Raw genomic sequence first — 25,467 nt, 5'->3', positions numbered from 1 at the left:
GCTTACTCTCCCGAAAGTCCAGCGAAGACACTCTCCAAGACTCGCGAGTTGCCGTCAGGCGGTGTTGCTGAGTAGAGTGACCCTGTGATGAATGCGTCGACGATACACTGGAGTGGCGAGACAGAGCAGGCTTGAGAGAAGCGTCGGCACGCGGAGATACGACCACTTCCAGTGCGTGACCCACATTTTGCAACGTTTTGTCTTTGTCGGAGGTAGCTGCGAGGGTTGGAGGCGACGGAGCCGTGCTGCTACCCGACGATGCATCCTGAGAGACGTCGACGGCGGTTGAGTTCGAAGTCGTCGATTCTTTCTTCACTGGGGCCCCCGTGACTGACGTGTCAAGCTCTGGGGGGGATGAAGACGCGCAGCTGTCTGTAAGTACACTGCTGAAGCTGTCGTCTACCGCAGCTACAGCTCCTTCGTCGTGCAGAATAAATGACGAGTCGGTGCCCCCAAAGTTATAAGCACCGGCGTCACTGGAGCGGATGAAGCTGGCTGCACTCGGACTCAAGAATGGGGGCGGTTTTTTTTCATGCTTTCATCGGCTATTTTTTATTGCGTGCATTTTCGGTTTCTTTTTATTCCCCGCCAGCTATTTTCCATGCGGAGGGTGATATTGTATGCCACCGGTGTTATTGTATGCCACCGGCAAAATTGTATGTCAGATTTTAACACAAGATTTTTTTGGAGAGGTGGGTGGAACAACTCCTTTTTTCTAGTGTTTTCTGTTTTATCTTCTTTTTCTGAGTTTTTTGCTTTGAATGAAATGCAGGCATACAAATGTAGACGCGGTAGTGCACACACTACTTACCGATCAGCTTCGAACAATGATGTGCCCCATCCGAAACGAGTAGTTGATCATAGTGGCAAGCTCTTCAGCCTCATATTCTTCCTCTTTCTCAATTTCGTGAAAATCCACATCCCAGTGACGTTTACCACCGCGCAAAAACGGTGGCTTGATTGTTCCGACGAAGTCCCGACTGATTTCAACACCATCGTCACCTGTGTTGGTCCAGGTTCCCAGAACACTCCAGTTGATAACACTCGCGGGCTTATCGACTAATCTCTTGATCAGTGCGGTCATACTATATTGTGACCTCCTGAGACCGTCGCGTTCCAGACACTTAGCTTTCTTTCGAGGACGCCCAGGCGGTCTACGAGTTGGCAAACCCCGGAGCATTGCGCTCAAATCCACTGCGTCCACTAGCTTTAAACAAGCTAGTACGTGTGCGCACAGCCATCCAGATTGGTAAAACGACTTGCAGTCGCATTTGAACTTTTGGCGAATTGTCTTGATTTCATCCACACACCAAGACGGAGAATCCCAGTTATGCTCAAACGACACTCGCTCGAGAATTGTCACGCGGTGGAGAGATAGATATCGAAGCTGAACGTTTTCGATCTTCTCGTGCGCTCTCATAATTCCGCCGAGAGAACGCTTATACAGCTTTGTTCGTGCTGTATCGACGTTAAGACCGTGCACGTTGTCATCTTGAACCACGTAGTAATCAGCGTTGAAGTAGTACTCGCCGATGCAAAGGATTGCTCGTTTCGATTTTCCTCGGTGCTTCGGAAAGTGGTTCTCATGAGCACAAAGGTTCATTGCAGCTTGGAGTATCTCTGCTCCGACCGGGCCACTTGCGTAGTGACATATGATTTCCGAGCCAAAGTCCATGGCGCATTGCGTTAGAATTCTTGGCAACGTCCCGGCTAATACATGGCCAGTAGCAGCGCGAAGGTGCATGACACTACTTGCTTTGATGGCGTGATGATGGGACTCTATTGGGTTTTGGTTGGGCACGATCCCAGGCTCGTCACTGGCTGTGTAGAACCACAGATCCCACGGATCAACGAGGTATTGGTCCTCTAACCAATGAGCGTATTCCGTTTCCCCTAGAGCAGCCCAATTCGATGTTACCAGGTTAGATAGTGCTTCGAATTGGTCGAACGACCGCGACAGACTCAGATAGTCGAGCTGCGGCTTGATGATGTTCTCGTAGCGGTCAGAGTCTGTTAGAAGGCTCTTCTTTCGTCGAGCATTTCGATCCAAATGTGGCCAACAGTTCAACAGCTTAATGTCCGGCCACACCTGGCGGAATGCATTTGCAATCTCCGAAGAATGATCCATTGATCCAAACTGTACGTCCAGGATTCCCCCGAAAAATTCCTTGGTGCGATCCTTGACGACTGTAAAAAGTCGAACGTATGCGTACGCGGTCTCAGTCCGAACGAACATGAACGCAGCCGGGTAAAACTTTTGCTGATATTGGTGTGTTGCAGTATATCTCACTCCATATGTTCCGAAGGAGACAAGGGTCCAACCACCAAAATGAAGCTTGTACGTTCCATCGGTGGCCATGAGTACTTCTTTCCGTTGGCCCAACAACATGCGAGTAACCGTTCGAAATAATCGCCTCGATGTGAAGATAATCCCCACGGAAGTCTGTCCAATCTCCAATGCGTCCGTAAAGATGTCTAAAACGAGCAGTTCGTTCTGGTATTGCAAGGGCTGGTGGCTAACCCGGAGCGCGTCATCCTCCACAAAGTACCTCATATCCTTGAAAAATGTGGTCTTGGTAAAGCACATTCTTGGCGATGCCCACTCCATGATGTCTGCATATGTCGTAATGTCAAAATCACCTCGCTTTCGGAGTTTATGCGCTCGGTTTTTCAGTTGTGTAACTGAAGGCAGCAAAGTCAATGTATCTTCATTGTCGATGTACTTTGTTTGCAGTGTGATCAAGCACTGACGCGGGCCCTGACCACCAAGAAGTAGGTTGTCAATCTCCGAAAGGAACGGCTTGTGGATGCCAGTGCGCTGCGCCATCACAGCCACTTTTGCGGTAGTGTGAATCCCACTTCGAAAAAGGCGGAACTGTCCGTTGCGCTCTTTCTTAATTCGAGCTTCTGCAGTGCAATCAACATGAGTTGTACACGACAATCGCGTGGAGAAGCGACTGTTGCCGGTTACAGAAAATCGAGCGTTCTCCAACCCGTCGAGCTGCGCCCGGGCTTCGGCCTTCGTTATGAATGTGACTGGGTGAACAAACTCTTCTCGACTGTGAGGTATGCTGGATCCGGATTCCATGCTCGCTACGAGAGATACACCTTCGTGTTCTTCGCCACCACTCGCGTACGAATAATTGCTGTCACTAGCCGATAGTTCAGCAGCACTTGCGCTTGTATGGCTCTGCAACAGTTCATTGCCGCTGCCACTGCTTCCAATTGATGCAGGTGATTGTCGTCGCGGGGTTACTTCACATGCAAAGTCCTCGCTTTCGCTGGATGACGAAGCTATCACAGGTTGGCTAGTCGGAGTCGGTGTACTACTATCTTCACGCGCACTTTGAAGCAATGGCGAGGGCACCGTGGTAGCGGGTTGAGTCGTGGGAATGTCGCTGCTGCTTGACGACAGTGACCGCCGTGAACTACTTTGAGCATCACTGACACGGGGCGGTGATTGCGAGGGTACGGCCGTCGCCGGTTGAGTGTTGGGGACGTCGCTGCTGATAGCTGACACCAACCGGCGGGAATGCCTTCTTTGAGCTCTACGCGAGCGCATGGAGCCTAGGGGGTCACAACAAGCGGAGCAACTTGACAGCAAGGGAAGATGCGGAAAGCTGATGTGGTGGGAGGCTTCTGTTGTGGCTGGATCGGTTGGAACTTGAGCGGTTAGTCTATAGGCAGACTGCTTTGAGGCTAATTTGAAAGTGAGCAAGACTCCAACGAGAGAACACAAACGCATGTCAGCGAGCGTGAGCAGCCGACGGAGACGTCAGCTGCAAAGGCGCTCTATATTGGAAGGATAGCGCACGAATGTCATTTGTTTTCAGTTATTGAGCTTCAGAAAATTCTTTGTGGTATATTATCTGGATTTAGTAGGAACCGCATTGTAAGCAGCACAGATAATTTTTTAACTCCAGAAAGAAATTTGACTTAAACGTTACTACCCTATAATGTACTGAAACGAACAAAATGAAATTTGCAATGAATGAAATTTTCTGGCTACAACCCAATCAGAATCAATCGCTATCCTCAGATTCGTCGTCGCTTGATTGGCTATAATAGCCTGCAAGATTTGGGCTTGGTGTGGTGGAGTTGAAGTTGTCGACGAATTCCGGTGTCCTTGGTCGGCGCGGCGATGGAAATCCCCACATCTCTTCGTCCTCCGTGTCCGAAGCGGATTCAGAGACCAGCTCGCGGCCCTGTCTGATCCGGCGCAGCGAGGTCGTTAGCATATCGATCTCGCGCGCTTGGCGTCGGATCGTCTCTTCAGCATCGCGAAGTTGTTGTCGAAGGCGCCGGATGCCGTCGTAGGCATCGTTGACGGCGGAGCGAATGTGCCTGAGAGCGCGCATGGCAAATGCGAAGTGAACATCGCCTCCGCTCCGCCGAGCAGACATTTCATAGAGAACATATCGTCAGATAAAGTATGATATTATCAAGTAATTTCTATGTAAAATTCCAATCAGTTTCCCAAACGTGCACTTCTTGCCCTTTCGTCTCTGTGCACCCTCATTTGAACGCTACATCAATTTCGTACAGCTACGAAATCAATAATAGCCATCGAAATACAATGTAACTGCACTCATGGAAAAAAGCCACCGGTAATAGAAAGTAGCCGGTGGCGACATGAAAAGAAGCTTTTCCCCTCAAGAATGATGGCTCGTGTCCATGGTCATTCTCACCGCTATCGTGCGCTGCATCGACCTTAACGTTCATCCTTGTGTTTCCTCGCTCCTGTGTAGCAACAGTCCCTTGGCTAACGCCTTCGTCACGAGCCGAGTTTTTGCCGCCATCATCGCTGTCCGGCTGGGTAAGCCGGTATGCAAAGCTGGAGACATCCGTATCCGCTGCGTCAATATGAGTTGGTTTACTGTCGTGAGAGACGTTGTCGCTGACCGGCAGAGTTGGTCGGTACACAAAACTACTATCCACGGGTGCAGGGGTCTTGCTGCTCACCGTATCATTGGAATTAGACACTCCTTCTTGTGAGTTGTCGTCGCTGGTTGGTAGCGTTGGTCGGTATACGAAGTTGCTGCCTTCCGCTGCGGATGCGATAATACTCGCTGTGTGCGTCTCGTGCGTCAGGGCCTCATCGTTTTCGCAGGGCAAAGGGGATCGGTACACGAAGCTGCTATCAACGAAGCTGTTGTTCGTCGCCGCGTGGTCGTTTGCTTTGGTCTGAGCTTCGTCCTCCTCATCAGGTAGACTCGGCCGATACACGAAGCTGTTGTCCGTAAAACTTTCGCCGCCTGTGAAGCTGTGCTCGTCCGAAAAGCTCGGCCTCCCTTCGTCGAAAAAGCTGTCACCCTCGGCGTTAAAGCTTGGGGGCCTCGAGGCTAAACTCTCGTGCACACCACTCGTACGCTCGGCAGCATCCACGACAATAAAACTGGCACCCGTAAAACTGTTCGCATCACTAAAACTCGGGTGGTCGTCCACAAAGCTCTTGTCCTCGTCACTATTGGCAGAAGCGTCACTAGCAGCGGACATGTGGCCCCGTGGTTCCTGCACCAGCTTCTTCGGGCCGCTCCAAGCCTCTGGACTCTGCGCCTCAAAGCCTCCAGGTCTCGACAACGTCAGCCGGAAGCTGTGGCTCTTCTCTTCCTTCACCACTGTCGGTACCGGTACACGCTCCATCTTGAACGACGTATCCACGTACATGCGGTCGTCTGCCTGCTGCTGCATCCTCAGCAGTGCTCTCGTATCCGCGTCATCTTGCTCCTCCTCTTCACTGCTGTTGCTGCCATCCGACAGAAAGTCGGCAAAGGCACTCTCCGTCTCCCGAATGCTCGTCTTCCTCCGCGGAGACTCGACCACCGAACTGATCTGGTCCTCCACAGCCACGAGACTCAAGTGCTCGTCCATGACTCGGCTCGCTCTCTCCACCAAGGACATCACGTCGTCCAGCGTCCTGACCCCACAGTCACTCTCAGCCTCGTCTTTAGGTTGCGGCACCTGGTCCAGCAGCTTCCTGGGACCAGCGGCGCCTTCATCCTCAGCGTCGAAGTCTCCAGGTCTCTTGAGTGTCAACCGGAAGCTGCGGTCGTCCGTACTGAGCTTGAACGGGGCTTCACTGTACAGTCGGTCGTCCGCCTGCTGCTGCATCCTCAGCAACGCGCGCGTGTCCGCATCGTCCTCGTCGCTGCTGTTGCTGCCGTCCGAGAGGAAGTCGGCGAACGCGCTCTCGGTCTCCCGCGCGCAGGACTCGCGACTCAGCGTCCGCATGGGCTGCGGGGCGCACTCGTCGGCCATGACACAGAGACACAATGTGCAAATTGATTAGAGGCTGCCATGTGGAGACCAGTCTTCAGTATTGGAGACGTTAGTGTAGAGGAGCGAGGAGGTGGAGAGTGTTCTGATCGGAGGCATATGGCGGGTGGTGTCGGGAAATGATAGTGTTGTATTTTACATGTAGGGGGCCGGCGGATGCTATACACTGTAGTACTGTGGCTATTGGGATGAAGGTGTTGAGTGGTGGGGTCCATCAGATCTGGTGAGAAGAATTGTCGCCACAGGGTTGGATCCCTCGGTCGAAAGATGGTGTTGTTTGAAATCTTCATATGGACCACCGACTGCCATCAAGCAGGAATACAAAAGTGAAAGAGGTCTGCGCTCGACGAAGCAAAAAGGAAAGTGAGCTGAGCTGGAATTTGAACGTCCAACCGCCAGTCAATGGCGAGTGTTGCGCGTGGTGTGTCTCACATAAGGCAATGTTGCACGTCGCGTGGTGGACGCGATTCCAACACAACAAACACTCACATTTCGTACTTAGCAAAGACAAGCTGTCCAAAGCTCTCTTCTTTGCAAGATGATGTCCCTGGACGATGGCGAGCAGCAGCCGCTCAAGACCAACGTCCAGCAGCTTCAGGACACCCGCGTCTCTCGGCCACGACAGCTGCGACTCCAACGACAGCGCGTGGTCACGTTTCTGGCCTTCGTGGGCTTTGGCCTCGCGTCATGGATCATGACAAACGTAACGTACGTGGAGCTGGGCGTGTTCCTGCGCGAGTTACCGGAGCACTACAGTATCTACGCCTACTCGGTACAGTCAAAGCGGACAGGATGAAAGGACACATAACGGGTTGACTCATAATTGCTGACAATTATTGCCTGCAGATCCTCGCACTCGAGTCGGCCAACATCTACCCGATGCTCTACATGATTTTCAATGCTCGGCAGCAATTGCTGAGCCAGTCCACCGTTATTTGGTGGATTTTGGTGCAAGGCGTGGTGGTAGCGGTGCTCATGAGTCTCTTGTGGGACCAAACGGCCAATGTATTTGGATCGAGACACAGTGTCGGTACGCTGCCCTGCAGTGCTGTGCAGTTGCTGCCAGTGGTGGAGAGGACAAGAGTGCTGACTGTTTCGTTACTCCTGAGCTTATAGCGATGCTGGTCCTGACACATTTCGGGGGCATGGTGAGCACGACGTCCAGTGTGGTGTTCTACCCGTTCGTGGCGAACTTCCCGCCGCTCTTTACGAGCGCGTTGTCCACGGGGGAGGGACTCAGTGGGTCTTTAGTGGCGTTGCTGGGCATTGTGCAAGACCCTGGGGGTGTCTTGCGCTACTCCGTGTCGACATTCTACCTTATTTGTGGTGGGTGGAGTTGGATTTTAAGGTTGTGGTGGCTTTCGGTGAAGGGTACTGAGACCGATAGTGCTTTGTGGCAGCTACGATTATGAGCGTGTCGCTCGCTGCGTTTGCGTATTTGCAGTACCATCCGTGGGCACAAGCGGTGCAGGCTTCAGAAGAGATGGAGGCTGCGACAAATGGGTCGGTACAGGACCAGAAGCAACGCGCCTTGGAACTGGATGAACGGGCTGCGCAAGAAGCAGAGGAGGACACGCTGCTCAGTCGGAGCTCCTGCGGTAGCTGTCCCAGCTCCACGAGTGCAAGTACCGTCACGATTCCTGCACCGACGGAGCTGGAAAGCGCTGAAATGATGTCTGGGGCCGCGGTATTTCGACAGGTATGGCCACTGTTGGCTTGCCAGTGGGTGCTGGCCGCCTTTTCCTTTGGGTGGCTACCATCTACGATGCCCTATGTGTACAAGAAGTTTGCGGTGCGTCGAACGACATGTCAAAAAGCGACTGCTGTACTCAGTCAGCTTCATCTGATGATGTTTGTTCCGTAGCCGGCAGACAATACAGAGACGATGACAGCACGTTTCCAGACTACAGCCAGTATTGCAGCGCTAATTCTTTCTCCACTTGCTAGTGTGGCCACAACGTAAGTACCCATTTCAGAAGGTGTCTAAGGAATTGCTAACTTTGTGATACGTTGTACGGAAAGGTGGGTGCGGTTGTATTACGTCCAGAGTATGACTCTCGTGCTGGTAGTACTTGCGGTGAGTTTACTGCATTTTGGGGAAAGTGAGGTGTAAACTGACGAATGTACTTGCTGTCATTCTGTCCCTCAGTCGCTGCTCCTGTCGTTCTCGCTCACCTCCAGACCGATCCTGAGTGATCTCAAGCATGGATATTTATTGCGTAAGCCATGTGTGGGAACTCCCATTTTTGGATCGATGAGTATTGCATTAACAATCGTGCATGTGGCCCTATCCATTTGCGCAGCACTTCTCGTCCACATATTCTACCTCGTTGGATGTGCGTACACGCAGACGATGCTCTATCTGACGCTGAAACGAGCTGGAGGTAGGCCGCAGAAAGCATTATCCTACAGTAGTGCAACGTAATGTTTGTTGTTCCCAGTTTGGCTCACTCTTTTGTGTTATCATTGTAGACGTGAAGCACTCGACGGGTTTTGCGCGGCGAGTGTATCAATGGAATGGTTTGGCTACACAGTTGGGCGCTATGTCTGGAACTGCAATTGCATTTCCGCTGATTTTCTGGTGCGAAAGTTTGTTTATTCAGTAAACTGCGTTGGTAAGCGACAAAAAACTCAATTCTGTAAACAATGTCACGTTTCATGTTGGAAGTCCGCTCCGTCATCATGGCGGCCATTGCTCACAAAAATGGTTAGGACCGCCATTTACCTTTCCGATCTCTTCATCAAATCCAAGAATTCCAGGTAGTACTTGTTGTTCGGGTTCGCTTCTCGCTTAACTTTGGACAAACCATCCAGCCTCAGCATTTCTTCCACGTACCACTTCTTTCGATTCGCCTTGGCCCAAATCTGTACTTTCACATGCATCTCCGCTGCACTGCCTCCGTAGTAAATCGGGGGCTCGAAAAGGCCGTTCCTGTATTTCCAAATCTGGTCGTCGTACTTGGTTGCATAACGCACATATTGTCTAAGCTCGTCGCTATTCTTGCGTTGCGCCTTGCTCATTTCTTCCAGCCCCAAATGGCCCCACACAGATTTCGTTGAGATTCCTTCCGCAAGCCAATCGTCCATCTCACGACCTTCGCGCTTGTACCAGAACTTCTCCAGTTTCTTGTAGTTCGGGTGGGCCTTCAAAGCAGCACCCGTCAGCCCTTCCATCTTCAGCGCCTTCTTGACTTGGTCGTCGGACTTGCCGACTGCCAGCCAATACTGCATTTTCCCCCAATTCTTGATGGACGACCAGATGCCCCTCTCTTCGGTGTCGATGGCATTTGCCTTAGCAGCGTCAGCCTTTCGCAGTAGCCTTCCACGGTTGTATCCGACGTTAGGAATGCTGTTGGATCGGGTAGACTTTTCCGCGGCCACGGTGGTTGCGAAGAGGATCAACAGAGTTGCCAGGAAGGCATTGCAGAAACGCATGGGAGGAAGGCGCCGATGCGAGGGTTACCTGGACAGTTGTGAAGTGAAGTCGATCGAGAGGAGAGAAATACCAACAACAAATGATTTGTCATCCTTAGAATAGCGACGATGATCTGCAATGGCAGAATCATTAACATAGCTCGTCCGAGGAAACATATTTCGATGGGGCTTCTGGCTTCAGCGTGACTACATACGAGTAAATTCTACTGAGTACATGTACACCTTTTATTATAGCGCAATAACGGCTGCGATACTGAAGTGTAGATTCAGCCTCGTTTTTGAAATCTAGACCCAACTTTGCACCCGTGTCTTAGGGCTGTGAATCATCAAAACCGATGACTACCATTTGGTCCAACGACTTGTGGCGAGTACAATACTAGACAAAATGGTTGTTATTTGAAGCAAAATGGTCAACTAAGGTTTTTCTATAAAAAAAGGTTTTAACAGCAAAATGATTTTGTCGTATATCGTTACCAGTCAAAGTGGTTCGTTGGCAGCCATGCTGCGGCTGCCAAACTGAACAACGCGCCAAGTCACATTGCAAGTGGCTCCTTGTGCCGAGCTTCGACCTGACCCCCCCCCCCCTCCAGTCAATGGACCAGAGCACGCTGACCTAAAAGCCCAAGCCTCAGACGCCTCCACCCGTCTCGCGCGAGGCCAAGAAACACGAACGCGACAGCGCCAAGGGACGCGTCCTTGAAAGAGGCTGTTGAGGTGACCAAGGGGTTCTTACGTAGCGCTTGGTCTGGTGCATGGAGCGTCACTGCTTTAAGAGCATCTTCCTCGCCGTGCGCGGTGAGGACATGATGCTAGGAAAATAGGATTAAACATAACCATTTTGCCTGGAAATTGTACTTTTTACGTTGAAATATTAAGTTGCACAAGTGGACCAACTCCACCTTGCTTGAAAAAAAAACAACCATTTTGTCTGGTAAAAGGTGCAGACTCATAACCAGGGATTGATAGTAACCTCCCCGATAGTTTTGATAGTACTAATAGTAGTGCTAAACTATTAGTACTAAGCATATTATGCCGTGGCTTTGGTTTTAGTAGAACTAAATGCTTTAGTTGTATAGATTTCGAATAGTTAGTACTAATAGCTCTACTAATTCCATGAATGCCTGGGCAGCCTTAGATTTTTGATGGCCGCACGCAAGGGGTGGTTCTCCGGCGATAGCCAACACTACCTCCCCCCTCTCCCTCTCATTCTTCTATTTCTGTCTCATCGATCGCAACGATGAAGTGCGCCAAGATTGACTGCTGCTTTGAAGACCTGAACGAGACGTCCCCTTGTGATATTTGCGGGCGACAGGTGCATCACCTATGCAGCAACGGCCTCTGTGATAAGGCAGATCTATCAGAACAGTACGGCTAGCCAGATAAACCAGATAGGTGTGCTTACTAACTCAATATTTATACAGCTTCTGTAGCCCCGCCTGCGTTAGCACTTTTCTCGGCAATGCCGATGCTTCAGAAGAGTTGACTCCGAGTAGCATCTCCGGCATCTCTGCGTCTAGTCAAGCTACAGTGATCGACCTTGCTCAATCGAGCATGGTTGAAACCACCGCTCCTGAAGTAACATCCCAGCGTCGGTCGGCCACCATGCTCCGGACAACACGACAGATTCCATATGGACTGTGGTACACGTGCTCGATGAACCCGTCAAGTATCGCCGCAAAACGTTTACGCACATTTGTCTAATCTGTGCGGAGACCAAGTTGTGGCAGAGATGTCTCTGCAAGACTGCACACGCTTCAAACGCGAAGCCACATGTTCTGCACAATCATCCGGAGCACACGATATCTGTTAAGGAGGTCAGTCATCGCAAGCAGCGGAGCCTGCGGTTCATGGTCGAGGAGAGTAGTAAACGCCCTGCCCCAAAAAATGAAGCTGTTGAAGGTAGTCATGAAGAGAAGAAGCCCGGTAAGCGCCAGAAGATCTGGTGGCAGTCCAAACCACACCAAGACTTTATTTTGGGACACATCGCGCGCTGGTTGATTCGAGACGGTAAATTTTGTGTATGTATTTGTTTTTGTCGGCCTAATAAAAATATTCATGCCATTTGTGTACTACAGGACTACCCTACAATATAGTGACTACAGCGGCTTTTCGGGAACTTGTTGCGGCTTTGACTGGGGACCCCAATATCACCATTCTGGCTTTGGAGACGTACAATTGCATCCTCGACAATCATTACGAGAAATACCTGGGAGACACACGCAATTTACTACGCAAAGAGCACGAACTGCTTCACGGGACGCCCTTCATGAACGTGATGCATGATCTTTGGACCAATAAATCAAATAACTCCATCGTGGGAGTCTCGGGATCTTTCATCGACCACTTCTGGAAGCCTCGCCACTTGGCCCTGCTTGCGGTGACTAAAAACGATGGACATGAGTCAGCACCTGTTGCGGCGGTGTTTAGTGGAGAGCTAATATCTCTGTACGGATTGAGTATGGAGACTATGGTTCGCTTCACGATTTCTGACACTGCACCTGCAGCTCGTAAGATCTCAAAGAATTTGACACTACCCTCTAAACTGACTGTGCCATGCATGCAGTGAATCTCTGTTTCGGGTATGGCATTGGACTTAAGGAGAGTGTGCGGACCCAGTAGTCGACAGATGTCGTCACCGAATTGACAACCAAGAAGAGGGTGGTGGTGACACAAGGTGGTGCCTTCCCAGAAGGTGGAGCGGTAACCCGCAAGTTGCGCGCGCTGAACAATTACTTTGCATCCAGTAACTCCCCTCAACGTGTTCAGCGCTTTACAGATATTCAACGTTTCCGTAAGCTACCCCAACTATCAGCTCTGCTGGACATCGATATTCGTGTTGCATCCGTATCCAAACTACTTCAGCGATTGATAGTAAACTACGCTGCCTTTCGTGCCTATTTTCAAACTGGAAGCGCTGACAAAACCGAGAAAAATGTTTTCAATTGCATTACGAGAGCAGACTGGAATTTAGCTGTTGAGATGGAGGCGATTGTGCAACGCGTCGCCAGCCTGGCACTCGTAGAGTCTCAGTCTGCGAGTTTGCTTTCATTTACTATTTACGTGTTTCTTCGGGTAGCGTCCGCCCGCATGAACTCATATAAATTTCCTGCATACTGTCTCGACGGAGTCCGCGATGAAGACACAACGAGAAGATTTTGCCCGCATTGAGATGAAACTCGAGGATATCTCAGTTCTCGGGTACTGCTATATCAAACGGACACTCCATCAGATAGCTAACCGGCTACCTATGCCTTCAGTACAGATGGGTATGACGCTATTCCTCGATCCAAGTACAAAACGGGCAGCTAAAAACTATCTCCGCATCCCCGACACAGCAGAAGCTGTCACTGACAGGATTATCACCGAAACAAAAGAGCTACTGATTATGGAGCACCGTGTGTTGTACCGCGCGACGTACGGGGACTCCACCCAAGAAAATTGTTTTAGAAACTCAGCATCTTCATCGCCTAACGACGATACTGCGCAATGTGATGCTGACCTAGATTTACTATGCGGAGAGGAAGGAAGTCAACAGAGCGCAGTCAACACTGCGGATGAAGGACTCGACAAAGAAGCAGGCACAGAAGTAGAGAGATGGCTAAACCACCGCGTCGAGTGGGCAGAAGTCGCAAAGCACCAGATCGCAGACGAAACCAAGCGCAAAGAAGTTTGGCCCAAGTTGACAATGCGCAACAGGGAAAAGAAGAGCGTGTGGAACGTAGAACAGCTTTGTCAACACATCGACGTTTGCAAATGGTTTGCTGAGTCCGGTGAAAAAGTCTTCCCGTCGATCACGACACTTGCGCGAGTTTGGCTGGGCCGGAGTTCTTCTACGGCATTTCAAGAACGTGTATTTTCAACTGGGTCGTTCGTCATGAGCTCGCTGAGGACGCGTACAGATAATGAGCGCGCACAACGGCAGCTCGTGCTGCGTCATAATCGGGCCAAGATTGAGCGGATGGAGTCAAGCAAGCGCGGTCTGCGGTGAGCCGATTTTATCACTCAGTTTAGTACTAATAGTTTCAATTGTTAGTCTTAGTTCTGGGTCATGGCTGCTGGTTTAGCAGTGATAAACTAATATTTAACGGAAGCGAGGTGAATATTTAGTCTTAGTACTAAGGACCAAAAACCCCACTACTATCAATCCCTGCTCATAACGTATTCTTCCGAATTTAGTACCCCTCATAATTGAAAACCTATTCGAATACAACACCAGATGAAAAGGAATACTAAATGGTGACGTGGTGGGCAGGCTGGACTCAAAACGAGTCAGGAGAGACTCTCGTTCGCTATCTCCAGACCAAGCAGCTACCTATGAAGATAAGCAACTCGCCGACTATTCGGCACCAGATCGTAAAGTCCATTCAGGGTGTCCAACGACGTATACGGGGCGGAAGCAAAACACTGCTGTCTCTTCAAGGCAAACGTTACCCGACAGTTCCATTCAAAAGCGTCTGAAGACTGTCGAAAATTCGATGAAAGCTCTTGAAGAGAAAATTGACGCCCTCGTCTTGGTATTGCAGCCTTCAAGAGACCGTGGCACTGTCCCAGCGTGTGACAGCTCTACCTGCGAGGAGAAAGTGTCTATCCTCCCGCATGCGAAAGACTAGAAGGACTTATTTATTCAAGCCGGTATGTGAGTGGGCAGGCCTGGACATAAAGAAAAGTGGAGTGTTGCCTAGTCGCCTCAGTGCTGCTAAGCTAATTGTTCAAGACATTGAGGAGTTTGTTACCCGAAAGGATTTACTGATCCGCGGGAGGCTTCCGACGATACACTTTCTGCGTATTCGGCTAACTACATCAACCATTGGCTGAAGGATACTATTGTTCCATACATGTGCGTCCTCACTATTGACACACTGGCAAAATACATACGCCTCGACAGAAAGCGCCGGCTTGTGAAGACTCAACAAGCGTATCTACAAGGAATAGTATGATAGGTCTTGTCATAGTACTTGAAGTCTTGTCATTGTACTATTGGTCTTGTTAGAATTTCCTAGTACTTTAACCCTTTCGTGGTCAACAGGGGCATTTTGACCCCTTTCATGGTCGAGTCAAAACCTGCGAGGAAATCGACCACGAAAGGGGGCAAAATGCCCCCTTTGACAGAAGTTCAACGTGCACACCACCCACCTTTGTAACAGCCAATCGTATCACTTTCTTCTTTCCCCACCCCCTCGATAATTTGCAAGGTGTGGCGCACACCACTGAAATATACAGATTCAAGTGCGAAAAGGCTCATTTAAGTCCGAGGTTGTGTCAGCGTAGCTGAGGAATGTAGCGGGGCTACACATTCGGTTCACCTCCTACCTTAGTGCAACACGCACTAAGGCATACATTCAGGTGACCACCACAGGGTGGTCCACATTCATAGCAAAAGCATATGACTGGTAGAAAGTAACACCTTTCTACCAATGAGAGTCATTGAATAGATAGGGGTTCTGCCTGCCATCCAATGGCAGAACCTCTCATTAGAAATATCAGTTTTAGGAGGAAACCCCATTTACAATCAATACAGTTCTCATTTAGCACCAAAGCTTTCGTTTGGTTCATTTATCTAGGTTTAAGTATACTTGTGGATACAAGTATACTGAACTTAAGTAAATTACTCCTACGCTTCCTCCTACACGTGCGCACACGTGTAAGCTTAAGTAGTGGGTCTAAGCAGACCCATTACACCTGGTAGCACTTTGTAGTCCGTCCAACGACCGATAAAGAACACGTTCGTATGGAATACGAACGCGGGGCTGAGAACCTGCCCTCGGACAGTAACATGTCCGTGGGTAGCCCAAACACGTCTGCAACGCATGTTGCGCGTGCAGACTGCCCCCACCTGTCGGAACCAGAGTGGGAGGCCCTCCAACGACTGTCGACAGTCATTGGGGAAGCGGCGGTAGCAACGATGTTGCGAACGCTATCACCGACGGAGCAACACGGTGTTGCTCTGGGTTTCATCGTGAAGGAACAGCGTGAAACCACTACTCGATCTTCGGTGTCGCCATCGGCCGCACCGCGCGTGGAGTCATTGAAACTCCACGTAAGCAGTTACGTTGGAAGAGAGGGCGAATCTCTCCTCAGTTGGCTTGTCGAGGTCGACACTGCCATTACGGCTCGACGTATCGTCGACCCGTTGTCGAAGGTTGCGTTCGCCATGTCATGTCTTGGCGGACGAGCGAGGAGTTGGGCGTACGGACACCGACTCACGGACTCTACGTGCTTTAGCACGTACGAAGAGTTCAAGGAGGAGCTCAAACTAGCGTTTGAGCCCCCGCAAAACGAGTTCCGATCGAGGGCGGAGTTCCTCGATCTGCAACAGGGCAAGCATGACGTGCATGCTTACGCCCAAAGAGCACGGTACTTGGTCTCGAACATCGTGACCAACCCGATTGACGAGGCGACAAAGGTCGTCACGTTCATGAAGGGCCTTAGAGATGGGCCTGTGAAGACCTATCTCTTCCGAGAGTATCCAAATACTCTCGAGGCTGCAATTGCGCTTGCAATGCAAGAAGAGTTTAGCCTGCGGCAGGCTAAACTGCATGTGAACGCCCCACGGCTGATGCCACGACCGGTGGTACGGCCGTCGGGAGGTCCCGAACCAATGGACCTCTCGAGTGCGACCGCTGCTGGTTCCCAGCAGCGTCGTGGATCAACGAATGTGCGTTGTTTCCGCTGCGGAAACATCGGTCACTACGCTCGCGAGTGCCCAGCACCTGTGCACGCGGCGAAGAGCCGTCGTGGCGATACTGGGTATCATCACGGGCTATAAAAAACTAGAGGGACCAGCAGGCGCGGGGCGCCCTGCTGGTGATGCGGTCGAGCGTGTCGACATCGGACACGCTGCAATGAAGATCGCTGCCCCCGGTGAGAGTCAATCTCACTGCAAGAAGCAAGATGACAAGCCAAACCTTGTCATCCTGAAGGTAAGCTCGAAGAGAGAGGGGTCTCTTCGTGCTCTAGTGGACTGTGGAGCGTCGAACAGCTTTGTTCGACTGCAGAGCCTTCCAAGGCTTGACTTCGAGGAGGTGAAAACACCTCGAAGTGTGGCGAGGTCGATGAAACCTTTACCGCCCAGGGGGGTTCGTATAGCGCGCTCCAGGAATTCCTCCTCCAGGATTGAAGGGGGAAGACTTGTAGGAGTCAACAAGTATCCAAGATCTCACCGCGAAGCGAAACCTTGGGTTCTTGGTGGCGTGGGTACCTTGCGGAATCCCTGTCGGCTCGTTTGTCTTTGACGAAACGACACTTCACCGAGCTTGTGGCCTTGAAGTTGTGCCGAGCGTACGTCCACTTCAGGATGCACTCTCAACGACAGAATGGCAGAGTGTAGTCTGGATTTCACACCCAGAGTATCGGAAATTCAGGATGCACCTTTACCCAGGATGCACCCCAAACACCAATAGCCAACAAATACAGAGTTATATACAATACAAATAGCCGTCACTTATTCTTATCGACCCTTGAACGGTGGGTCACTCGCTAGGCTCACTCGAGTCTTACAATTCAGACACCTAGTCAGTCTGAACACTCGTATAATACGCGCACCACTCTCAATTAAGAGAGAAACTATCAAATACTATAGTCAATCGATACACACAGCAGTTAAACTATCACTTCGGGGGACAACTGCTAGTCAGTCACCTCGAATAGCAAGTGAATATGAAATGGGCAAACACCAGCACGCTAGTGACCCAACTAGAATATGAAATAGGTGGGTCAACCCAGGGTGCCGGAGCGCCTCTGGTCACCACCTAACTGGACTTGATGTTATGAGGTGGAGATGCCACAGACGACCCGTCCTTAATGGTCGCAGCGCCCCTTGTTGTATCGCGGTCGTAGTCTCGGGTCCTCCGGATTTCCGTCGGCAGGCTTGGCCGAATTCACTTGCGCAGAACGGGGTAAAACAAACTCTGTTGTTGACTGTAATCCTTAAACTATCAATTCTTTCTAGATCTCGGCTCTGGGTGATTTATCTTGATTTCACTATGGCTTGGGTCAAATTGTCTTTGCTTCAGTATGGTCTGGGTACATTGTCTTCGTAGCTTCAAAAGTGTCGACTCAACAGTTCTGCTGGGTTCTTTGGCGGTAGTTCAATTGCGTTTCACTTGATGACGTACTACTGTCTTCGAAGTCAAATAGTCAGTGGTCAACCGTCAAGATTCTGGTATTCTGGAGTCAGGATTCAGGATTCAGGATGTACTTGACATCCAGACTCTTTGGGCTTCCAGCGCACGACTTGGGTGTTGGTAGTGGATGATCTTGGTTCAGTATCTTTAGTAGTCACTCTGAACCACAGCAAGATGAGGTACAATCTGAGATACGTTCTCAACTGCACTTTCCGCCAGGCTTTAGACACTCATCGTAAGGGAAAGTCCGGGGGCTGGACATAATGCGGGTTTGCAATCGTGGATTTGTACACATCCAGGATACACACTTCCAGCCAGTTGGGCCCATCTGTGGTTAGGCGTAAAATCTTTCCATAAATCAGTCGCACTCCATACGTCACCCGTGTCGCACGGGTACAGCCGAGTCACATTCTCCATTTCATCCAATAGTATCCATGCTCGAAATTTTAGACCAGAGTCGCGACGGCGGTGCGTCACAGAAAAACCAGGAACACCTCGTGTCAACCGCCCCTCCTGGTCCAGATCCATCAGAGAGGAAATATCCCCGAGCTGGCGAATCATGGCCAGGACATTCAAACGGGAGCCAACCCAAGAAATCGAATCAAACGCTGCCGTTGCACTCTGCCGTGTGCCAGAATTCAGCACATTGCCGTACCCTGTCTCTCCAACGGTCGGTCACGATCCATCTTCAATGTTCTCCTCCCGGATACCACAGCATTCACGTGCAATACGCGGTCATATCGCGATTTCCCAACTTGTCAACATGGCGGAGACCAGCAACATTCCGGCCCCAGCGCCTTCCTCGACGCCAGCGGCGACAGTACACAGCCTCCCCCAGCTTCTGCTTCTCCTCCAGGCAACGGCGACGTCGAGATGCGCCCCCCAGAAGACTCGAGCCAGCTTTCAGGCGCTGAATCGCAAGCGATCGTTCTGCGTCAGCCCGAGGGTGACAACAGCACTGAGAACGCCCCGGACGCGAGCGCAAACGCTGGTGGCGGTGGCGTTAGCCCCATCCCGATGGGCGAGGGTGTCGTGTTGCCTTCCTTCTCGCGACCACGCCACGTGCGGATGGAAGACGTCGACGCGCTATTTTACAAGGGCGTCCTGTCACAGCAAACTGTTCGGCGCGAGACTTTTGCGCCTCCTGACTCTTCGGCGCGCTGGACCTTGCCTTCCCTGCCAGACACCGGTACTTGGTGGGAGTTCCAGCCACGGTGGACGACACGCGTGGCTGCGGTTTCACGATGAATGGGTATGGAGGCACTACAGCATTGATTGGCTTCGAGGAGATGAACGCGGACGACGATTCTGAATTCGAACGTCTGTTTGACATGAGCGCCCGTCAATTTCTCCTGCAAGCGCGGCAAGACCCACTCCGGCTGGATGCCTTGACCTCCAGTCTGGACGACATTGGCACGCGACGTGAATTCGCTTCGATCCTGACTCATTTCCCTCCGGATCGCCTCACGTGTCTTCCGCACTTCGATGTATTTGCGTATCGCTCTGGGTGAACCAATTACTGCTAGAGCAGCCAGCTTGGTACAGTAGGTGATGAAAAGTTACGCACTACGCACACTCAACTCTTGAAAAAGAGTAATATCTGTGCAGGTTCGCCAACAGTACGGCGATCGCTGGTGCAGGTATCGGGCTTCGCTACTTCATGCAATTCGCTAGCATGTCGGACACTCTTGTCCTCTCTCACACACAGATGGCTGACGCCGATTGTAATGGGTCTGCTTAGACCCACTACTTAAGCTTACACGTGTGCGCACGTGTAGGAGGAAGCGTAGGAGTAATTTACTTAAGTTCAGTATACTTGTATCCACAAGTATACTTAAACCTAGATAAATGAACCAAACGAAAGCTTTGGTGGTAAATGAGAACTGTATTGATTGTAAATGGGGTTTCCTCCTAAAACTGATATTTCTAATGAGAGGTTCTGCCATTGGATGGCTGGCAGAACCCCTATCTATTGAATGACTCTCATTGGTAGAAAGGTGTTACTTTCTACCAGTCATATGCCTTTTGCTATGAATGTGGACCACCCTGTGGTGGTCACCTGAATGTATGCCTTAGTGCATGTTGCACTAAGGTAGGAGGTGAACCGAATGTGTAGCCCCGCTACACCATCCCCCCGTTAGGATTTGACGTGCCGGTCTCGACACGTCAATCCGTATTTTCTTCGGGAGAACACGTGCTCATTCCCAATGAGCACGCCAACGACGTCTTCGTCCAAGACGCCGGCCGCTTCGGCAACAGCAAGTGCTGTCGTCGCCTCCAAGGCGACGACGGCCGCTGCCTCAGCCACGACCGCTACTGGCATCGCCTCGACGGCGATGCCGACAAGCGCGGCAACAGAGAGTCGCCTCTTTGTTGCTGGATACCACTCGAGATGGCATGAGAAACATGCCATCCGAAACAAGACAGGCAAGATCATTGCTGTCGAAACCGGAGTGGGCATTTACTCTCCGGGTGGAGAGGGAGTTCCCCTCGACTACGGAAGCGAAGTCGAGGAGGGGGAACTCGAAGGAGACAAGGACATCTTGTCTCCGGGCCACATTGACCCCAATGTGGGTCTGCGTCGTCCACGCGAGGACGACTCGAACGCTTCGGGCTCGAAGCGTTCGCGCAGCGGCAGTGGAACACCGCTCGCTGCCGCTGGAGCCTTGACGACTCCGCGGGATGGAGATGACTCCACTCCATCCGCTGCTGTTGCGGCCTCGCGCACTGAACCAGTGCGTGAGCCGTGGATGCCGTCTCAGTCTGAGATCGGCAGCCGATTCGGTGCGACCGCGCCACCGAATCTGTACGCGCTGTACTCGTGCAACGCCATCGTTGACGATGACGTCGCGAAGCGAGTACACTTTGATCCGTTAACGAATCAAAGGCGCGACTACTACATCGGGCTCTTCCATGAGCTCCGATGGTTTGCGAGCAAGAAGACTTCTCGCAGAAGCAAAGTGCCCGAGTGGCAGGCACTTTGTCAAAGTTGGAGTGCCTTTGTTGAAAACTTCAACAAGAACCCCGCTGGCTATCGCGACCGGATTAGCCAGGCGCGGGAGCGCTACGAGAAGTTCTCGAAGCGTGGTAAACTTGAACGACTGCACCATGGTGCAGTCGGTATTGGACTTCCTTGCGCAGTGCCTTATGACACTGCTTGTGAGTACTGCTACCCCGGAGCAGTACGCATCACCGAGCGGGACGTCAACGGGTACACGTCCATGTGTGTACCTGACGACCTCAAGACCCTGCGCGCCAGTTTTCAGGCGCAGGCGTCTTCTAGTGCTGCGGATAATCGCAGCACTTATCCGAGTGCTGTAGGCGACTACAGCGCTCGCCCAAGTTTTACGCCCTTCGGCGGAGGTGGCGGTGGCGGCCTTCGTACGCCGTCACCATTTCCGGAATGTCCTCCATCAGGACATTCCGTGATTCCCACGTATCGTGTTGGGGAGGAAATCCTCTCCAACGAATACGAAAATGAACCGGACCTTGGGTCTGGTTCCGATGACCAACAATTCGCTGGACGATCCAGCGAGTTGCCCCGCGTGCGTCTCGCAACGGGCGTGGGGGGGGGGGGGGGCGGGAAGACGCCCCGGGTTTGGTCAACCAAACCTTGAGTCTCGCTTGGAGGCTGTTGAGCGTCTCCAAGCGTCGCAGTTCGCTGCTCTGCGTCAGGAGCTGAGCTTGTTGAAGGCTCAACTCGCGGAGGTTGCGCAGACGACCTCGAACGTAAAGGTCGAGGTCGGGACGAGGCTCTCCGGCGCCTTGAAGCGCGTCGCCGCGCTCGAGAGCGCTTTGGCGAGTCACCAGACGTAGGTGACTCGTGCTGCACGTACGGCTTCAGTCGCCCAACGTAAAACGTTGGGTGCAAGCGCATGCTGGACGGTATGTCCAGTGTGTACGCGTTGCCATGCTTCGCCAACACGGTGAATGGCCCAATGAAGCGCGGAGCAAGCTTGCTTGCTCCGAAATCGGAAACTGCATGTTTAGCTAGGTTCTGCGTAGCTAACAGAACTAATGAACCAATTTTAAATTCATTTGTGTTTCCCCTGCCGGAGTTATCGGCATTCAGCTTCTGTCGATCGACAGAAGCTGCTATTGCATCTTGGACAAACCGAATTACGGCTTGTCGACGCTGGACAAAGTCCATTGCATCCGAGCTGAACCCCTGGTTCAGTTCGTGCTCCTTGTTCGCAGCAGGCCCGGCCTGCGCGTGATGTTCGTTGTCGTTTAAAGTGTCTACGCCCGTCGTAGACACTGTCTTGTCGTCGCCATGACTGCGCGCAGTACGTGCGCGAGTCGTCACAGCTGATACATTGCTTGTATCAGCGTGCTTATCCGGTTGTTTTGAATTAACCGGATATCCTCCCCCACTTAAGGAAGGAGCTACCGCACCGAGTACGCTCGGTACGCGTGGGTGCCTCATGGCATTCACGTAGAACGGTGTGTGTCCTGTCGAGACATGCACCGAGTTGTTGATGGCGAACTCCGCCATCGGCAAGCAGTCGCTCCATTGATGGAACGAGTGCGCGTAGCTCTTCATGGTGTCAACCAGCACGCGGTTGACACGCTCTGTTTGTCCGTCGGTCTGCGGATGATCCGCAGTCGACATGGACAACTGCGTCCCAAGAAGTGTAAACACTTCTTGCCAGAATCGCGCTGTAAAGCGCGGATCCCGATCCGACACGATGTCGAGTGGCATACCATGGTGTCTAAACACCATGTCGACAAACAGACATGCCGTCTGTTTGGCTGTCACCTCGGCTGGTACTGCAGCAAGATGCACCATCTTGCTGAAGCGGTCAACAAAGACCACAATACCAGTCCTCCGCTTGTTGTCTTGCGGAAGACCAAAAACAAAGTCCATTGAAATGGACTGCCAGCACTCCGACGGAGTCGGTAGTGATTGAAGCGGAGCCTGCGAGTTGGGCGCAGGCTTCACGCGCTGGCATACCTCGCAAGCACGAACGTACTTGTGTACCCACTTGTACTGGTGGCTCCAATAGAAGTCACGCGTGAGAAGCAAATATGTCTTCTCACGGCCAGGATGTCCCGATGTCGGGGCATCGTGGTACTCATACGTGATCTTGAGCTTCAGCTCATGATCATCCGGCACGACAATGCGATCTGCGTTGTCGTCGACTGCGCTGTAAAGCAGCAGACCATTGTGTACACGATAACGGTGTACACGGGCACGAAGGTGTTTGGCCAGCTTCTGACGAGACTTGTCAGAAGGTGTGGAGAGGTACTCCAACAACTGCTTCACATCCGCGTCGTGTGCGTATGCGGCCTTCACGTCGTCCAACAAGGACGACGAGGGTGTAGTCGGCCTCTTGCACCGCATAATCTGGTCGACGCGAAAGCGCGTCGGCCACGATATTCAACCTTCCAGGTTTGTACTCAACCTGGAAGTTGTATTCAGCAAAGAATGACAGCCACCGTGCCATTCTTTGTGATATGTGCGGCGACTTGATCGCCGTACGCAACGATGCGTGGTCGGTGTAGACCACGAATGGTCTACTCCCAAGTAGATACACTCGAAACTTTGCGAGTGCATACTTCATGGCAAGGAGTTCCTTGTCATGTACCGGGTAATTGCGCTCAGCTGGCTTCTGCTGGCTTCAGCTGACGCGATTGGTAGTAAACCACACGATCACGACCTTCGTGATCGAGTTGCATCAGTGCGCATCCGATCGCGAAATCGGATGCATCGCACACCACGTGGAATGGGCGATCTTGGTCGGCCACCGCCAAGATCGGCGCCTCAGTCAAGCCCTGCTTGACCGCTTCGAAGGCCTGCTGACAATCAGCAGTCCATTCCCATGCAGCCTCTTTCTTTAAGAGTTGCGACAGCGGGCGAATCTTGCCCGCGTAGTTGCTCACGTACTTGCACAAGTACGTGGCGAGTCCAAGGAACTGCCGCAGTTCCTTTACGTTTGAAGGCGTAGGCCATTCATTGATCACTCTGACCTTTCCTGGGTCAGGGCGTACGCCGTTTTTCCCCACGAGACACCCAAGTACGGGTATCTCGGTTGCCCCGAAGATACACTTCTTCAGGTTCGCGTAGAGCTTGTGCTTTCGCATGAGCTCAAGCAACTTGCGGAGATGCTCTGTATGCATCTCCACATCCGATTTACCATTCACAGCCCGGCTGTGAATGAACACGTCATCGAAATAGCTCGGTGCGAAGTCGCGCGCCGGGCGCAACAAGTGCGTGACGCACCTGTTGAACGTCGCTGGGGCGTTCTTCAGCCCCTGCGGCATTACGAGCCACTCCCAGAGCATGCCGCTCGGAGTGCTTACCGCTGTGAGAGGGATATCACTCTCACGCATGGGGATCTGATAGAACCCGTCTCTCAGATCCAGAGTACTGAAGATAGTACTCGAGGTCATCGAATCGATGATCACATCTTTTCGAGGTATCGGCGTCTGCGCCGGTACCGTCGCATCGTTCAGCTGGTTGTACGCATGAACGATGCGCCACCCGCCCTGTGGTTTCTTCACACAGAACGTAGGCGCGCTGTGCGGGGACTTCGATTCCCGCACTTGTCCTGCATTGCGACGACTTTCAAAGAAGTCGTCGATTGCCTTGACTTGCTCACGCGGCAGTGGCCACTGTCGCGTGACGCAGTACTTCGTTCCCGGCACGAGATCAATCTCGTGCTGAACACCCTTGTCCTGCGGTAGCTCCGCAGGAATGTCGTCCGGGAGTACATCCTTGTACTCACGCAAGACCTTGTAAAAGGGGCTCGCCTTGAGCGAGTCCCAGCCTTGCTCGTCGAAGCGTTCCTTCTTCGACTTCGCGCTGAGGGCGTCCGCGCCCTCAGAGATGAGCTGATTCAGCTCTTCTGCTTCACACGTCATCCTCTCGACGTCCGAGAGGATGCAGATCTGCTCGATGCGTCCATCGTGCAGTTCGCGAGCGAAACGCTTCCAGCTTGTGACTGGAAGCGACATCAACTCCGACGCTAACGTCGGAGGATTCTCCAGCCTCATCTTCTTGTATTGGAGACCAATACTCGTACGCGTCAAGACACTCAATGTCTCGACGGTTGTCTCCAACTCCTGTGTCTGCTCGGCAGACACTGCTTGTAGCGTCTCGGCCCCTGACCGAGACTTACGCAGCTTTGCTCGCTTGCGCCGTTCACTTCTCATGCGGGAGCCCGGCTCCTCGAGTTTCTTCTTGTCCAGGCCCGGCCGTGGCCAATTGTTCCTTGTATTCGCCAGCGGGTTTTACCCGCGGGCGCACGCGTTCAAGCCCGGCTTGATCGCGCACCGCTTCGTCGTGCAGCCCGGCTGCACGCGAGCTCGCAAGCATTTCCGGTGCGGGACGTTTGCAACCGTCCGCACTGCTTGCAGCGTCGGCTCCCAGAGCCGACGCATCTTCTTTACCTCTACGCCTAACGGCGGAGTGTCTTTCGACCAATTGTGTGTCGACATTACCTGTCGACACTACCGCGTCGCCCCGGACGCTTCGAGACCCTCTCGAATCGGATTGAACCAGGCCCTGCTGATTCGGTTCACATCTTCTCCCAACGACTCTCGCAGTCGTTGGCGTTCGCTTGGGGTGACCGGAGACAGCCGCATTCCGCGCTGTCTCTAGTGGAGGGCCGCATGCACCACGTGGTGCATG

General features: G+C 52.1%; 4 protein-coding genes across 4 annotated transcripts; 1 reads left to right on the top strand and 3 right to left on the bottom strand.

Annotated features, from left to right (window-relative positions):
- Positions 1–4,531: 4,531 nt before the first annotated feature.
- On the bottom strand, positions 4,532–6,258 carry KRP23_68 (uncharacterized protein; the record flags this gene model as incomplete). Its single annotated transcript, XM_067891936.1, has 2 exons — positions 4,532–4,545; positions 4,689–6,258. The coding sequence occupies 2 exons, from the start codon at positions 6,256–6,258 to the stop codon at positions 4,532–4,534; spliced, it is 1,584 nt and encodes a 527-aa protein (XP_067750622.1).
- A 556-nt stretch (positions 6,259–6,814) lies between these two features.
- On the top strand, positions 6,815–8,882 carry KRP23_67 (Solute carrier family 52, riboflavin transporter, member 3; the record flags this gene model as incomplete). The annotated part of the gene is made up of 9 exons (XM_067891822.1): positions 6,815–7,048; positions 7,123–7,306; positions 7,393–7,602; positions 7,677–8,068; positions 8,141–8,235; positions 8,299–8,353; positions 8,426–8,495; positions 8,580–8,660; positions 8,749–8,882. The coding sequence occupies 9 exons, from the start codon at positions 6,815–6,817 to the stop codon at positions 8,880–8,882; spliced, it is 1,455 nt and encodes a 484-aa protein (XP_067750621.1).
- Positions 8,883–8,997: 115 nt separating this feature from the next.
- Positions 8,998–9,711, bottom strand: KRP23_66 (Secreted RxLR effector protein; the record flags this gene model as incomplete). The annotated part of the gene is made up of 1 exon (XM_067891709.1): positions 8,998–9,711. One exon carries the CDS (start codon positions 9,709–9,711, stop codon positions 8,998–9,000), a length of 714 nt encoding a protein of 237 aa, XP_067750620.1.
- A 13,724-nt stretch (positions 9,712–23,435) lies between these two features.
- On the bottom strand, positions 23,436–24,989 carry KRP23_65 (Retrovirus-related Pol polyprotein from transposon opus; the record flags this gene model as incomplete). The annotated part of the gene is made up of 1 exon (XM_067891599.1): positions 23,436–24,989. One exon carries the CDS (start codon positions 24,987–24,989, stop codon positions 23,436–23,438), a length of 1,554 nt encoding a protein of 517 aa, XP_067750619.1.
- Positions 24,990–25,467: the final 478 nt, after the last annotated feature.

This window comes from Phytophthora ramorum (genome assembly GCF_020800215.1).
Source record: "Phytophthora ramorum isolate Pr-102 chromosome Unknown Phyram_PR-102_s0001, whole genome shotgun sequence".
In the NCBI taxonomy this organism is placed as follows: Eukaryota; Oomycota; class Peronosporomycetes; order Peronosporales; family Peronosporaceae; genus Phytophthora; species Phytophthora ramorum.
Note: the sequence above shows the minus strand (reverse complement) of the source record. Positions and strands in the feature narration are given on the sequence as shown.